At 48.0% G+C, this 15,773-nt stretch overlaps 1 protein-coding gene across 1 annotated transcript; it reads right to left on the bottom strand.

Moving 5' to 3' along the window:
• Nucleotides 1-2,271: 2,271 nt before the first annotated feature.
• Gsdma (gasdermin A) lies at nucleotides 2,272-11,283 on the bottom strand. Its single transcript, XM_048366243.1, has 11 exons — nucleotides 11,070-11,283; nucleotides 10,526-10,706; nucleotides 8,203-8,368; nucleotides 7,263-7,359; nucleotides 6,417-6,464; nucleotides 5,941-5,967; nucleotides 5,412-5,432; nucleotides 4,704-4,858; nucleotides 4,186-4,300; nucleotides 3,292-3,365; nucleotides 2,272-2,514 (listed from the first exon to the last, which is right to left on the bottom strand). The coding sequence occupies exons 1-11, from the start codon at nucleotides 11,281-11,283 to the stop codon at nucleotides 2,272-2,274; spliced, it is 1,341 nt and encodes a 446-aa protein (XP_048222200.1).
• Nucleotides 11,284-15,773: the final 4,490 nt, after the last annotated feature.

Here is a 15,773-nt window from a genome sequence, read left to right as displayed (position 1 = left end):
GAACTTGACTGCTAGGGCTTGAAGCTTTGGAGAAATTATTCTACCCATAAAAGTACTTTAAAAAAGAGAATGATAGGGCTGGGAATATGGCCTAGTGGCAAGAGTGTTTGCCTCGTATACATAAAGCCCTGGGTTCGATTCCCCAGCACCACATATATAGAAAATGGCCAGAAGTGGCGCTGTGGCTCAAGTGGCAGAGTGCTAGCCTTGAGCAAAAAAGAAGCCAGGGACAGTGCTCAGGCCCTGAGTCCAAGGCCCAAGACTGGCAAAAAAAAAAAAAAAAAAAAAAAAGAATGATAAAAGATGTTAAAGCCCAACTAAACAGGAGCAGTTTGGTTAAATCACATTAGACATGTTAGCAGGTACATAGGTGAATCCTGTACACACCATTTTCTCCCAAACCATCCTCTATTAAGGGTAGATAAAAGAAGATAAAAGGTAAAAGAAAATATTACTATCTTTAGAATTTTGGATAAGTCTTGTTGGGTCTTCCCACTTTTTAAAGACCTACCTACATTTTCAATTGGACGAACTTTTTTTTGTGTGTTTTCCAGTCCTGGTGCTTGAACTCAGAGCCTGTGAACTATCCCTGAGCTCTTTTGCTCAAGGCTAGTATTCTACCGCTTGAGTCACAGTTCCAGTCCACAGTTCCACTTCCAGGTTTTTGGTGGCTAATTGGAGATAAAAGTCTCTTGTATTTTCCTGCCTAGGCTGGCTTTCAACCTCAGTCTTCAGATCTCAGTCTCTGGAGTAGGATTACAGGCAAGAACTGTGGGAGCCTATCTTTTAATTGGACAGATTTGAGATTTGTTATCTTTATTTTGGGCTTCAATATTTCTTTCTTTCTTTCTTTTTTTTTTTTGGCCAGTCCTGGGCCTTGGACTCAGGGCCTGAGCACTGTCCCTGGCTTCCTTTTTTGCTCAAGGCTAGCACTCTGCCACTTGAGCCACAGCGCCACTTCTGGCCGTTTTCTGTATATGTGGTGCTGGGGAATCGAACCCAGGGCCTCATGTATACGAGGCAAGCTCTCTCGCCACTAGGCCATATCCCCAGCCCAGGCTTCAATATTTCTAAGATCCCCCCCCCCACCACGCCCCAAGCCCAATCCTTCAACCTAGGCCTACAAATGGTCTTCTTTGCTGTAATTTTTTTTTCCTTAAGCATTAGTGTTTGAACTTAAGGCCTTGAATACACTAGGCAGGCCACAATTTGAGTCACATCTCTAGCCCCAAATGCTGTGTCTTGAAGACAAAATGCTTTGATGTTCTTCTCACTTTAGAATCCGGATCCTCATAGTGTTCTGTGCATTTTCCTGCTGCCCTGAGGACAGTGTAGAGTAGTATTATGTACACGTTATCCACAGGCAGGCAGTAGAATAATGTGTCTACTGGCTCAAACTAATAATCTCCTTATGATAAATTCTTTGTTATGTGTTGGAATTGGGGCATGAACTCAGGGCCTCCAGCTGGACTGTTCTTTTTCAGTACCAGCTGGAACTCTTTTTTATCCACACCTCCATGTCTGGGTTTTTGCTAGCTAATCAATGATATGAGTCCTGAAGATTTATCTGCCCAGGCTGGTGCTAAACTGTGATCCTCAAATCTCAGCCTCCTGTGTAGCTAGGATTATAGGTGTGAGCTACTGGCAGCTGGATCCTTAAGCTGAATTCTTGAAGAAAAAAAACACACACCAAAGACATTTCAATCCTGAGGTATCAATCTACTAGTTCCCATTAATTCCAGTAAAGTTTATTTTTTGGAAGTGCAAAGAATTAGGAATTAATTTTTTTTGTTGTTGAAATAGCTCAAAGATTTTTTTTTTCGCTGCTAGTCCTGTGGCTTGAACTCAGGGCCTGAGCACTGTCCCTGGCTTTTTTTTGATCAAGGCTAGCACTCTACCACTTGAGCCACAGTGCCACTTCCTGCTTTTTCTGTTTATATGGTGCTGAGGAATTGAACCCAGGGCTTCATGCATGCTAGGCAAGCACTCTACCACTAAGCCACATTTGCAGCCCCCCAAAATTTTAAAGTTTGAGCGTTTCTACATCTACAGGATTTAGGCATCAGCAGATGGGCACGTGGGGGTGGGCTGTGGTGGTAAAAGGCAGGTGGAGGGAGACAGGTTGTGGGGGCAGGTGGGTTTGGTTTTCAAGGGTGAGAGGCTGGGATTTCATTCAGCCCTAGCCTGTGGGCTCTGAAATGAGGTGATAAGAACATGGCACACTGAGACTGAGGGGGCCTAGGGAAACAGGAAGCAGGCAGAAAAGGCATCTTAGGAGGCCTTAGTCAGCAGCTGGAAGAGGGAGAGGCCAGCATAAAGGGCGCAGAGGCGAGGGAGGGTATCTGGGTCCCACATGTACTGGGGACCTGATCTCTGTACTTCCAGGCCACTGAGCCCCACTAGAGCTTCAGTGAGGGTCAGTTCCTCTTCCCCAAGGGAGGACAACAGGTCAGGTCTCAGGGGGAAAACTCCTTCTTTATCCTGGAGGAAATTCTGTTCCATTGTGCTCTCCACCTGCAAGGAACCAAAAACAGCCTAAAGTTACAAAAGATCTGGTAAGCTCTCTCCTTCTCTCCAAATCATACAAATCATGACCTAGGGCTACATTTCCCTCATAACTCTTTTGCTTCCCTTACAACTCCATTTGGGTCTGATAGTGGCCACTGCGTTGATTTAGAGCCCCATTTTACAGACGAATAAACAGATTCAGAGACATTAAATGTTTGCTCACATCACTTGGTTAGGAATAAGTAGAGCAAGAATTTTCTGGGTTTCCTCCCAAGAAAAAGCTGATAGACTCACATCGTAGGTAGAAATTTACCCTTCTGCCTTTTTTTTTTTTTTAAATGGGGTTGGAGAGTGGGTGGTACTGGGGCTTAAACTTGGGGGCTCAGACTTTTCCTTAGCTTTGTTTTTGTTTTTGCTCATGGTTGGTGTACTACTACTACTCCTTGAGCTACCTCTGCACTTCTCGCTTTTTTGCTGGTTAATTGGAGATAAGAATCTGTCAGATTTGCCTGCTCAGGCTGGCTTCAAACCTTGATCCTCAGATCTCAGCCTCCTAGGAATCTAGAAATATAGGAATGAGCCACCAGAGCCTAATGTCTCCTTCTGCCTTTTGTAATCAGATAATAAGAGGAAAGAAGTAGAGAACAGAGAATTGGGCACGAACTCCCGGGATAAGGCAGGGCCCTTGAGAATGTGTCTGCCATCGTGCTAAATCTACGTCTTCCCATTGCTTCCAACTACTTCCTCCCAAACTTGTGCTTTTTTTCTTTTCTTTTTTCTCACCAGCTTCAGCTGTACCGGTAGAAGCTTTTTCTCTGTGGATTTTATTAGAAGCTTCTGTTGGGCTTCACTTAGCTCTAGGGAGAAAAAAAAAAGCAGAGAAAGATATGTTTGTTGCTGGTGCAGAGAGAACTACAAATTCCAAATAGTACATTTCTAAAATTCTAGCCAGAATCGATTGATGGATCCATTCATTCATTCCTTCATTTGTGATCCAACGCCTGTTCGCCTGTTCTCTGCCAGTCATTTCTGTTAGGTGTTAATAAAAATGATAATTCCTTCACTCAGCGAACCTGCAGTCTGGAGAAGAGGCAGAATCTTCAGGAAGGTACAGCTGAGAGGGCCTATGTATTTTTTTGGAAGTCTTTTGTCTTGGCATTTGGGGGCAGGCTTCTTAGGGGAACAAACAACTTATCCCTGAAATATCAGAATTTTTCTAAGTGGAATATTTCATGCAGAGGGAGAGAGAAAATACAGGGGCTAGCCAGAAGATATTCCCTTCTGAGATTCAAGTTAACAAGTAGGTGTCTTTGAAAGCAATGACCTTGGTTTTCAGTTTATGGTTGAAAATTTTTGAGTTCTTTGCCAACCTCTATTAGCAGGCTCTCAGGACATGCGTGCTGACCAAGGAAATCCTTAGGAATGGAACCTTTTCTTTTGTTTATTTTTCTTTATTGATTAATTTTAAGTGGTTGTATAGTAGGGTTTCAATTCGAGGTCAGATTATGAGCACAGTACATCTTGCTCAATGTCACCCCTTCCAATGTCCTCTCACATCTTTCCCAAGGAACCCATTATTTAAAGAAAATGTGAAGTATAATTTACTTGCCAATCACTCATTCATTCATTTGGGAATTCACTCAAGTGAAAAAGTGAAAGATCTTATTCCCCTCTTACCTGTTAGGGCACCAACAAAGTAGAGGATGGCACCCAAGGCCTCCTTGGACAGCAGAACATCTTTTGGGAGTGCCTCCAGGGTCACTTCATGTCCCTTGTCTAGAGCCCCTACAAGCTGTGAGGAAAGGTGGGAAGTGAAGATACCAAAGCAGAGGGCCAGACACAGCCAGCACCCAGTACATAGCAGCCCCTCAAACTGTTTCATGTCTCCATTTCTCCTTGGATGCTGAGCTTTGAGCTGTGGAAAGATTGCAGCTCCTTTGCAGCAGGAGGCTCTCATGGTCTGCTGTCCACCCTCTATCAGAGGGAGCATTCCCTTAAGAGGTAATGGTGGGCTTGGCACCCTGGGGGAACTTGGCCAGCCTTGGTGATTGTATCTATCAACTCTCCTGGCTTCTGGCCACCTTGGACTACTGTTAGAGCCACCCACCATCTGCACTTACCACCCCACCCCCCCCCCAAAAAAAAACCAAACAAACAACCCTCTTCATCTCCTGATTCTCCCACTGTGGCCTCACCGTAAGCTCAAGGTCTTGAAGCTCTTTCTTCTTCCCAAGGAGTTTACTGAGGGAGCTGAGCAGGGAGCTTTTCCCTACTGGACTCAGCTTGTCCACTTCTTGGGTCTCTCTCTGAACCTCCTCTTTTAGTGTCTTGAAGTCCTCATGTGCCTCTCCTATGGAGATAATAGGTGATGCAACCAGTCCTCTGCCAGAGCCTCCCAGTTCAGCATGTTCTCCCTACAGGAAGGAGGGCTTCTTGGCTCAGTCACGCTCTTCAGGGGACCCAGGCTCTGCTTCCCACAGGGGCCTGGCCTTGTAATCACGTTACGTTGTCTTCCAACCCTGACACGAGCGTGGGGTAAGGATGTGGGCCAGGCCCTATAGTATCATCCAACTCAAAAGGCCCCATCCTTCCTCAGCACACAAGTGACTTCCCATTCTCAAAAAGATGGGCAGGGAAGGTCCCTTCCCCCTTCTCATGAACTAACTGGCAAAGAATGACCTTGGTGACTGAGTGAAGGTCAGCGTGGATCTGTATCCTGGATAAGTGACCTGTGCCTGGCATTCCAGGGACCTAATATTCTAAAATATACCCAGCCTATGCTAGAAAGAGTGGATCCAATCCCAGGACCTGGAACTCAGCCCTTGTCTTCCCTTGCCTCCACCCTCAGGCATTTTCCCCCCACCTCCCTGCCAAAGTCTTGGGACAAGCACAAAATTCCTTACCAACATCAGATGCCTGGATAACTGAAGGAGAATGAGAGAAAGAAACCAAACACAAAAATGGATTAGAATGGAGTCCTTCAGCATGACAGCCATCCCCCAGGGGTAAAGCACTAAAGGGGGAAGCAACATGTTCCTTCGCTGTCCTGGGAGACCCCAACAGGCTATCCTTGCCTCATTCCTGGGATGGAGGAATGGGTCATAGGAAGAGCTAACGGGGCACTAGCTTGAGATGGCGTCCCTGTGACTCAGCTGCTCCTGCCCCAGGTGCTGGGTGGCAGAGTGGCAGACACGTGGGACATAGCAGCCAAAGCTTTGGGGGAATTCAGGTTTGAAGTGTCTAAATGCTGGGTCATCTTCTCCAGAGATTTCCCCTTCCACATCTTTTTCCTAAGCTACTGGATTGTCTGCCACACTCGGAGACAGCTGTTTGACCTGCTCTGCCATCTTTTCCTGTCAGTAGGGAAGAAAGAAGACTGGAGTTTCAAACGAGTAAAAAAAAAAATTGCAGTGGAATGAAAGGAATACTTACATGTGAACTTCTCTTCTCCTGGCTTTTCTGAAGACAGAAACAATGCACATCTGTCAGAATAAATCTCATTTCTGCCTGTTGGTCTAAAACTGTTTTCAAGGCAGCTTCGCCAGCGATCATTATAAAATCACACGAGATCCTGTTAGCACGTTCACCCCACAACTTGGGAACACACACAGCCTCCCAGTCTTCTGCTTTTGCTTGCACCTCTGTCTCCTGTCTTTATATTTCTCTGTCTCTTTTGGGCAGTATTTATAAATCTCTACCCGGTCTCTGTCTTTTTGTTTCTTTGTCTTGGGCGATATTTATATAACTCTTATCTTTCCTAAAGTTGAGGATGGCTATTCCTGAGGACCTGGGAAACAAAAACAGGGACTCCCAGGAGGATTAGACTATCTGCTATTAGAATGGGGAGACTTTTAGCAGATAATGTTGGAGGGCAGGAGATGTGGGGAGCCAACGAGCAGTTCACTCACCTCCAGGAGGGAAAGTCTGCATGCTGTCGTTGTAGATGTGTGGAATATCTGTAAGGGGCAAATGAGGGAGACCAGGAGGCCATTACCAGCTGCTTCACTCTTCAAGCCCTGAGTCTTGCTTAGGGCTAGGTCCTGTCCATTAGGACATCAACTGCCCTGTCCTTCTTTCTCCAGCCTCAAACCCAAGGGCTTGGGTCTTGCCCCTCAAATGCCTTGTCTAACTCTTCACACACACACACCCCCCGACTGCTGTAAATTGTAAATTCCCTCTCTTTCTCTCTCTTTTTTGTTAGTCATGGGGCTTAAACTCAGGGTCTGGGTGCTGTCCCTGAGCTTTTTCACTCAAGGCTAGTGCTCTACCACTTTGAACCACAGTCCCACGTCAGCATTAATTGGAGCCAAGAGTCTCGTGGACTTTCCTGCCCAGGCCGGCTTTCAACCATGATCTTCAGATCTCAGCCTCCTGAGTAGCTAGGATTACAGGCGTGAGCCACTGGCATCCAGCAACTTCTCTTCTTTGCTAGCATTGTTTTCAACCTTGCCCTTTTGTACTAGCATCGGGGTCGGTTTCCTCCTTTGGTTTCTTGAGAATAGAGGCTTTGCTTGCTGATATTTGCACCCCTGCCCATGGCTTCTACCATGTCCAGCACTCCAAGATACTCAGAACCCAAGAGCCCCATCACCTTCCCTCTAGAACCAGCCATTAGTGTTCTGTCTCTAGCATTGGCTGATACAATACGCTCCCACCCCTATCCCCTGACACTGTCGCAAGAGGGGACCCTCATACCTCCATACCGGTGGGATTAACTCTTGTTTTGTGGAGAGAACATGCTAATCTCTGCTTACCCCACTCATCTTTGCCGTTCACCATCAGCTGCCTCACTCGAAAGGCCAGGACACAGCCTTTGGGGATGGTTACAGCCTCTTTGTGGTTTACAGAGCCCTAAGATTACACAGTGGGAGTTTGTGAGTCTGCAGATATCCTCTGTATGAGACATTGGGGCTGGGGGGTGGGAGGACAGGACCAGGCTTGAGAGCTAGTGTGGAAAGAGCCAATGGAAAAGCCATCAGCGATGGCCTCTGTCATCTTTCTCCCCAGTCTGGACTCTGTGGGATTGGCTCCCTCACTCAGCTTTGGCGATCATCCTCTGACAAGCTTTATCTCTTCCTGCTTTGGACATCTGTAGGGAACTGGGCAGACCTGCTCCATCATTTGCCTGTGCAATATCCTCTCCCACCTCCAAACTTCCATCCTCCTCCTTGTCCTCCTCCTCCCATCCAGGCCCTGGTTCCTTCTTCCTGGTCACCATCGGTCCCACATGCCCACCTCGTTCAGGAAAGCTTCCATGACTAAGATTTCTTGGCTCCAAATTCCCAGACACTCTGGGTGGATTAGATTCATTAGAAACAGGTGCCAGAGTCTCACTATTTCCACGAAAACTTTAAGCTATGTGCCTTGTGCCTGTGCCTGAGAACTTCTGTGGGCAAGGAACTCTGATCTTTCACACCATGAGGGAAAAGGATGAGTGTACTCCCCCTCCCTCCCCCCATAGTCTCTGTGCCAGCTATCTCTGGCTATGCCCACCTTGGGTGCCACTGGCCAGAAAAGGGCCTAGCTGTACATCTGGCCAGTTGAGTTGGGACCTTGAGGAGCAAAGAGAAGGGATAGGGTCTTCTTCATATCCTTATGCACTGATAGCATAAAAAAAATGAGACCTCTGGGAAGTGTGTGTGTGTGTGTGTGTGTGTGTGTGTGTGTGTGTGTGTGTGTGTGTTTGAATCAAACCTGTAGCCCCAGTGGAGCAAAGAATGGGAGGGAAAAGCAGCCCTCTGCCTTGCCAGCTCTCTCCAAAGTGACCTCTTCCACCGTCTCTACCACTTCCATGACCACGTACAGGTTCTCTCCTCGGTCCCGCATTTCCTTCAGGAATGGGTTATCTGCTGCCAGCTTCCTGAGGCAGGAGAAGCATAAAGGAACTATAAGAGCTCCTCCTCATGGGGGCCAGGCCCCCCCCACTTTTTTTTTTTTGCCATATCCTGGCAGTGAGAACTCAAGTCAGACTGAGGCTAAAGTTCAGATTTCCTGTCTCAGATTTCCTGACTTGCCTCACCTATAGACCAAGGTGATGATGCCTACCTCCAGGTGTGTGGGGACAAACTGGGTAATAGCTGGTCACAGCCAGGGCCTGTTCCTTCCTCCCTCCCTCCCTCCCTCCCTTCCTCCCTCCCTCCTTCCCTCCTTTCCTTCCTTCTTCAGTACAGGGGCAGAGACTCCTACCTTGTTTCCCTATTCATGTCTCCTGGGATCACTCCTCTCCATCTCTATCCCCTCTCGTGCCATTAACACCAGTTCCTCCCCTCACTTGCTCCTTCTGTCTGCTTCCATCTACAAACATGTCTCCACTCCTCAAAAGTTTACTTTCTTTGATCCTACTACTCCCTCTGGTTGCCACCCTATTTCCTTCTTCCACCTCTCTGCCAAGGGTTTCCAAAGATGTGCCCCTGCCCAATATTTACCTCCGCACCTCGCACTCTGAATTCTTTATAATTTGGCTTTTGCTTCCACCATGTAGGTGAAATGACGATCGACTCTCACCCATCAAAGGCAATATCACGATCTTCTCTAATTTTGCACCACACCAACAATACAACAAACCCTTGTTCTTCTTCCTCTATGGAACATACTTCTTCTATCTGGCCAGGTTGGTCATGAGACACAGAGCTCTGCCCTCAAGAGTGTCCTTGGTGCTTAAAGGTCAACCTCTGTGACCTGGCACCTGGTTCCTGCATGCTCTGGGCCCACCTTCGAACTCCTGCATGTTCCACTTGCACCTCTTCCATGACAGCCATGTTGCCTTATAATTCACGGTCCCTCACTGGCTTTGCGATATCTCCTCTGGGTCCTCTCCTAGCCCTGTATGCCCAGCTTCTGCCCATCACACAAGGTCTAGAGGTGGTGGGGCACCACCTCTGTAAATCCTTTCCTTTTTTTCCCTGCCAGAAGCCCCTTCCATCTGTCACGAGACTCAGCCAAACCTTTGCCATGGCACTTACCACTTCTTTTGTGGTTGGTGGTGGTAGAGCTTGAACTTGTGGCCTGGGCACTATCCCTGAGCTCTTTAGCTGAAGGCTAGCACTCCATCACTGTGAGCCACAGAGCCACTTCCAGTTTTCTAGTGGTTAATTGGAGATAAGGGTCTCACGGACTTTCCTGTCTGGACTGGCTTTAAACCAGATCCTCAGATCTCAGCCTCCTGAGTTGCTAGGATTATAGGTGTGAGCCAGCAGCACCGGGTTTTACCACTTCTTGTTTTGGATTGTTGTTACTGTTGCACAGTAGTTTTCACTCTCCTAGACTACCAAGTTTTTAGGAAAAGTTGTTAGACACACCCCAGCACATAGTAGGATACTTTACATTCAAAAAAAGCTCACTAGATAGTGACTTCCCAAGGACTCCAATCTTTCCTTCTGGCCTCCCTAGTCCTCATTTGTTTATTTCAACCCCTACTTAATTACTTAAAAGTCAGGTCCCTTATTAAGACAAACATATGTGGTGTCTAGCACCAATGTCCCCTCAGCCACACCCCTAGAGCCAGCATCCTCCAAGGGGGAGTCTGGGGTGGGGCCATCTTGAAGGCTTTCTTTGTGGAAGCAGAATGCTGAGTCCACATGCCCCGCCTCCTAGCATATTTCATAGCCTTCAAGTTGAATGACTATGCAGGGATGGGGCTAGTAGCTCAAGCCGTAGAGTGCTTGCCTAGCATGCCCAAGGGCCTGGGTTCGATTCCCAAGTACCACATAAAGAAATTACCATGTGACACCATGATTCCACAGAAAAGAACACTGTGGTTCTAGGAGAAGTGAGTTTCCTCAGCAAACGGGTGTAAATAGCCTCACCCTCACGCGTGGAATGAGGTGGGAGGGCTGTGGGGAGGGAGGTGGTAGCAAAGGTACTGGAAGGAGTAGCTAGGAAATAGCTTGGAGGTTCCATAGTCCAAAAGGGTCAACATCAAGGCCTCCCCCATGGTGACAACATTGCCAGGGGTTTTGCTTTCCCCACGCAAGACGCAAGGCCCCAGGCGGCTGTTCCCAGCCCTGTCCACTCTCACCTCTCCTTGTGCAGGTTCTCCAGGGCCTTGGGTGCCACACTGAGCGTCTGGACCTCCAGCGTGCTGTTCCGGGACAGCCCTGCAGTTCCCTTCACCTTCACTGTCTTGGGCACATCCACTTCTCCCTCCACCCGGGCGTCCAGCATATTCTTAAAGCCAAAGTTCCCAGAGTCTGTTGGATCTGTAGGAGAGAGAAGACAAAAAAGAGCAATCTGGAGAGGCAACCCTAAACCTTCCACTCTCTCAGCAACTAGTGAGAACTTCCATTTCATTCATTTATTCATTCATTCATTTATTTATTTATTTATTTATTTATTTATTTATTTATTTATTTATTTATTTATTTATTTGTACTGGGGTTTAAATGCCGAGCTTCGGGCTTGCTAGGCAAGTGCTCTGTTCACAGGAGCCACCCCTCTAGCCCTATTGAGGACTTTCAGATGACATGTAGTCCCACACTGGGCCCTCCTTGTGGGCCAGGTGGTTTGGCTGTGACTCTATTGGATCCCTTGGAGCCCAGCCCTGTGCCCTGCCCGAGGCTGACCTGAGGGTGAGGAGCCAGGCTCCAGGACATCCAGAAGGGTGTAGTCAGTGCGGACGTAGCGGGCACCCCAGAAGATGGTGCTCTTCCGCTTCCTCAGCACCAGGCAGAAAGGATGGAAGCGCTTGAAGTCAATGAGGCTGTCTAGCGGCGTCAGGTCCCCTCGAGGGTTTAGCTGCTTGGCCAGGGCCCGGGTGACGTTTTCAAATATGGTCATTGTCTCTGTCAGTGGGGAGATGGAGATGGTGAAGGACACCATGACACCTGGGAAGACCTCTGCAGTGAGGGGTCATCTGGATTCTCAAATGCTAGAGCCTCCAAGAAGCCAAGGAGTCATCGAGTGTGTGTGTGTGTGTGTGTGTGTGTGTGTGTGTGTGTGTGTGTGTGTGTGTGTGTATGCCAGTACCAGAAGTTGAACTTGGGGCTAGGGTGTTACTCCTGAGATTGTTTTTTTTTTTTTTGCTCAAGGCTAGTGTTCTGCTACTTGAGCCACAGCTCCACTTCCAGCTTTTTGGTGGTTAATTGGAGATAAGAGTCTCAAGGACTTACCTTCCTGGGCTGGCTTGGAACCATGATCCTCAGATCTCAGCCTCCTGAGTAGCTAGGATTATAGGTTTGAGCTACTGGGACCAAGTAGGAGTCCTTTTTTTTTTTTTTGCCTCCTTGGGCCTGGGGCTTGAACTGTGGGCCTGGACACTGTCCTTACTATCTTTGAGTTTTTATCCTCCAGGATACCAGTATGCCAGTACTAAAACTTGAACTTGGGGCCAGGGTGCTCTTCCTGAGATTGTATTTTATTTTTTACTCAAGGCTAGTGCCCTGTCACTTGAGCCACAGCTCCACTTCCAGCTGTTTGGTGGTTAATTAGAGATAAGAGTCTCAAGAACTTGCCTTCCTGGGCTGGCTTGGAACCATGACCCTCAGATCTCAGCCTCCTGAGTAGCTAGAATTACAGGCGTGAGCAGGAGTCCTCATTTTATGACTAGGAAACCCCAGAGCTCACACAGCTGGCCAGTGCCTGCCCTTTGGTGGAGATACACTTGCCTGTACCTTATCTTTCCCTCACACCCGCCTCCTAACTCATGGCTATGTGTAGACCATTCTCCCAGGTGTCCCACAGACGCAAGCTTATGGATGCTCTCTGCCTTTGTTCTTTCTGTTTACAATACCCCATTCCCAATAGCAAGAGTCATTCTTCATCCTTTAACACTCAATTTGGGTCAAACCTTGGGCACTCCTTCCCTCCCTTGGGCATCCAATGGATGACTCCACCTGTGTTCCCAAAGCACATCCCTGTCTGGAACACCTGTTATGATCTGTGCACCTGACCCTCCTGCCCGCCCACTGGACTGTGACTTCCCTGAGGGCAGGAAATGGATCTGAGTCACCTCTGCAGCATCAGCACAGGGCCTGGTGCTGAGACTGAGCTTGGCGAACTGTGTGTGGCAAGAAGCAAAGAAAGATGACTGGAAGAGATGACTGGGAGATACACGCTGGGGTTAAGAGGGTGTTGGAGAATGCAGAGCCTGTGAGAGCTTGGGAGTCACCATCTTAGGTCTCTGAAGTGCAAGTCAAGGTGTTCTATATGGGTGGCCAGGAGACACACCCCAATTAACCTATGGGTGGAAGAAGATACACCAGCCTTCCTGACAGTGACTTGCATTTCCTGTGGTACCTCACAGATGTGAGGACTCAGGGGGCACAAGCACTAATTTGGGGGGGGGTCATTCTACCCATGCCAATGTACATCCAGGAGTGGGTAGGATAGCTTCTTGGGGTCGGCTGGGTGCACACCGAAGGGCTCTTCACCCTCTTCCTTCCCCAAAGCCTGCCTTCTGGATACCTAACTCACTGGGTTCCATGAGACTCCCATGCCCTTCTGGTCTCAGCCATCTCTACAGCCCCAGAATGTCCCCTGCCCCCTCGGCTGTCATCGGGTTCTTACCAGGAATGATGTTGGGTCCTGTGGGCTGGCTGGCTGTGGAGTGAAGGCCCAGGACTTGCTGGTTTGGTCGGTTGAGAAAATGACTGTCCCCTGTCAGGACAGACTGCTTTATGCCTCCGTGGAGGCAGGGATGTCGGCTTCCAGGGACCCCGCCTGCCCCAGTGACCCCACCCCCCTCCTGCTCTACTTCCGGGAGAACAGCAACAACCTGTTCCAGGTGTGTCCTCCCTCAGGGCCCTGGGCCCGGGCCTCCTAGAGGATGAGGGGGTGGCAGACAGGTGCCTGTGTAGGTGGGGACAGCCAGGGTCTAGTGAGAGGTAGTGACATGAAGACTGGCCCGTGGAACTATTTGGAGTGGGAGTTGGGGTGGGGGGGCGATACAGGAGCCCATGAGTCTGTATGTGCATATATGTCCGTATGAGTGACACGGGACATGTCTGTGTCTGTTCCTTATCTCTTGGGTTCCTCCCTTTCTCTTCACCCTATGCTCTTCCTGTAGCTATCCAACACTTGGTTCTCTCTGACAGCTCTAACCATTGCTTAGGTCTATCAGGAAGTGTCTGGGATTCACGATAGTCCTTGCAGACATGATAAGGGCATAAGAAATCCAGAGATTTCTAGAGATTCTAGCCGAGAAGAGCTGTCCGAGCTGTCTTTCATCATCCCGTGTTGTTGGCCTGAAGAGTCCTACCTCCCTCACTCCACTTGTTTTAGCTACATGTACATATCTTTGGTAAAGACACATAGGTCTCAGATAGATAGAGGTAGAGCTAGTTTAAATAGTTCTCTCTCTCTCTCTCTCTCTCTCTCTCTCTCTCTCTCTCTCTCTCATCAGTACTGGGGCTTCAACTCAGAGCCTCCCACTCTTCATTAAGCTCAAGGCTGATGCTGTATTACTTGAGCTATGCCTCCAGTCCAGCATTTTGCTGGTTATTTGGAGATGAAGATTCACAGACTTTTCTGCCTGGGCTGGCTTTGAACCTTGATCCTTCAGGTCTCATCTCAATTTCCTGAGTCGCTAGGATTACAGGTATGAGCCATGGGCTTTAATGGTTTCCTGTTGTTTAGTGTCCCATATCTCTGCTTGTTATGGAATACTGAATATGTGTATGCTCATACACAGAGGTGAGTCATAGCAGCAATAGTAGTGAAGATGCCTGTTGTGGAGACTCAGATATCTCCAGATAGGTCATTAGATCTTGCTCTTCAGTTTCTACTTGCAAGGAATTTAAAAGGGGCCTTGGGCTGGGGATATGGCCTAGTGGCGAGAGAGCCTGCCTCGTATACATGAGGCCCTGGGTTCGATTCCCCAGCACCACATATACAGAAAACGGCCAGAAGTGGCGCTGTGGCTCAAGTGGCAGAGTGCTAGCCTTGAGCAAAAAAGAAGCCAGGGACAGTGCTCAGGCCCTGAGTCCAAGGCCCAGGACTGGCAAAAAAAAAAAAAAAAAAAGGGGCCTTTACTCACAGGCAGGGCTGTCGATGACAGATTAAGGGAGTCACAAGATCATATATGTGTACACACAGAACCTGAACCCACGTGAGCCTTCACACCCTCACCTAGAAGGCTTAAAGGACATGGAGCGTAGGTTTGATCTTTCCTGGAGGTTTTCTTGAGGGGTTGGTGGCCAGTATGGAGATTAGACAGTCTCATAATCGGCACAACTCTCTCAAAATCCTTGTTATTCCACTGTGTGTGCGTGTGCATGTGCGCATGCTACTCCTGTGGCTGGAACTTAGGGCCTGGGTGCTTATTTTGTTTATGACGCTACCTTCTATCACTTTTGAGCCATAGCTCCACTTCTGGATTTTTCTGAGTAGTTTATTGGAATTAAGTGTCTCATGGACTTTCCTGCCCAGGCTGGCTTTGAACTGTGATCCTCAGATCTCAGCCTCTTGAGTAGTTAGGATTACAGGTGTGAGCCACTGGCACCTGGCTTAACTTTATTTTTTAAACTATATTTTATTGTTACTATAAAGGTAATGTATAGAGGGGTTCCAGTTACATCAATCAGGTAATGAGTACATTTCTTTTTGAAACATGTCATCCCTTCCCTCTTTCTCTTCCAATTTTTCCCTCCCATCCCTATCCACAAATTGTACAGTTCATTTTCCACATAGTGTCTAGGTACCACTGCTGTATTTGTCTACCCTTTGTCCCTCTATTTCTGCGTCCCACCCCATTACCCACCCAAAGACAAATTAACAAACAAGATAAAAGAAGAAGAGAAACTTCCCTTAATATAATTCTCCCTTCTTTCCTTAGGAGAGGCAAGGATGGGAGCTTGGATGAGAGGCAAGGATGGGAAAGCTACTGTGGGTCATTAGGTCCCTGTCACAAGTGTACATGTGTGTTACATGCATTCTGTATCTCTCTTTGTTTTCCTGGATTTCTGCCTCCCCCCACCCCCCGTTTCTATCTCTGAATTTCTGCACTGATAAGTCATCTGCAAGCCAGCATATAGTCCTGAGGCTGTATGTCTCCCATCCCTTAATGAGCTTCAATGGAAGAGGGCCCCTCTCCCCACCCTCTCATCAACTCAATTACATCTGCCAGACTCTTCAGTTTCTTTCTAGTGTCTACACTCCTCCCACTGGCCGAGGGCCAAGGTTTCTGGTCTATTTCATCTCTAAGTATCTAGAAAGCAAGGGTTTAGCAAAGTTATGTGTGCTCTGTTTGAGGACCCAGAAAATCCAGATAGCCGGCTCTTTGACCTACAAGTCTTGTTCCTTTTCATTTCCTTTTTTCCCTCCTTGCTTCC

Source organism: Perognathus longimembris, chromosome 17, assembly GCF_023159225.1.
Source record: "Perognathus longimembris pacificus isolate PPM17 chromosome 17, ASM2315922v1, whole genome shotgun sequence".
In the NCBI taxonomy this organism is placed as follows: domain Eukaryota; kingdom Metazoa; phylum Chordata; class Mammalia; order Rodentia; family Heteromyidae; genus Perognathus; species Perognathus longimembris.
The sequence above is the reverse complement of the archived record's forward strand: the minus strand, read 5'-3'. Positions and strand labels throughout refer to the sequence as shown.

Bases quoted from the DNA above. Each gene is read 5' to 3' on its own strand.
- Gsdma (XM_048366243.1), bottom strand. From the start codon at position 11,283: ATGACCATATTTGAAAACGTCACCCGGGCCCTGGCCAAGCAGCTAAAC. The intron at 10,707-11,069 runs GTCAGCCTCGGG...TCTCTCCTACAG, and splicing joins GCCTGGCTCCTCACCCTCAG to ATCCAACAGACTCTGGGAAC. The intron at 4,301-4,703 runs GTGAGGCCACAG...CTTTCCTCACAG, and splicing joins TTCAAGACCTTGAGCTTACG to CTTGTAGGGGCTCTAGACAA.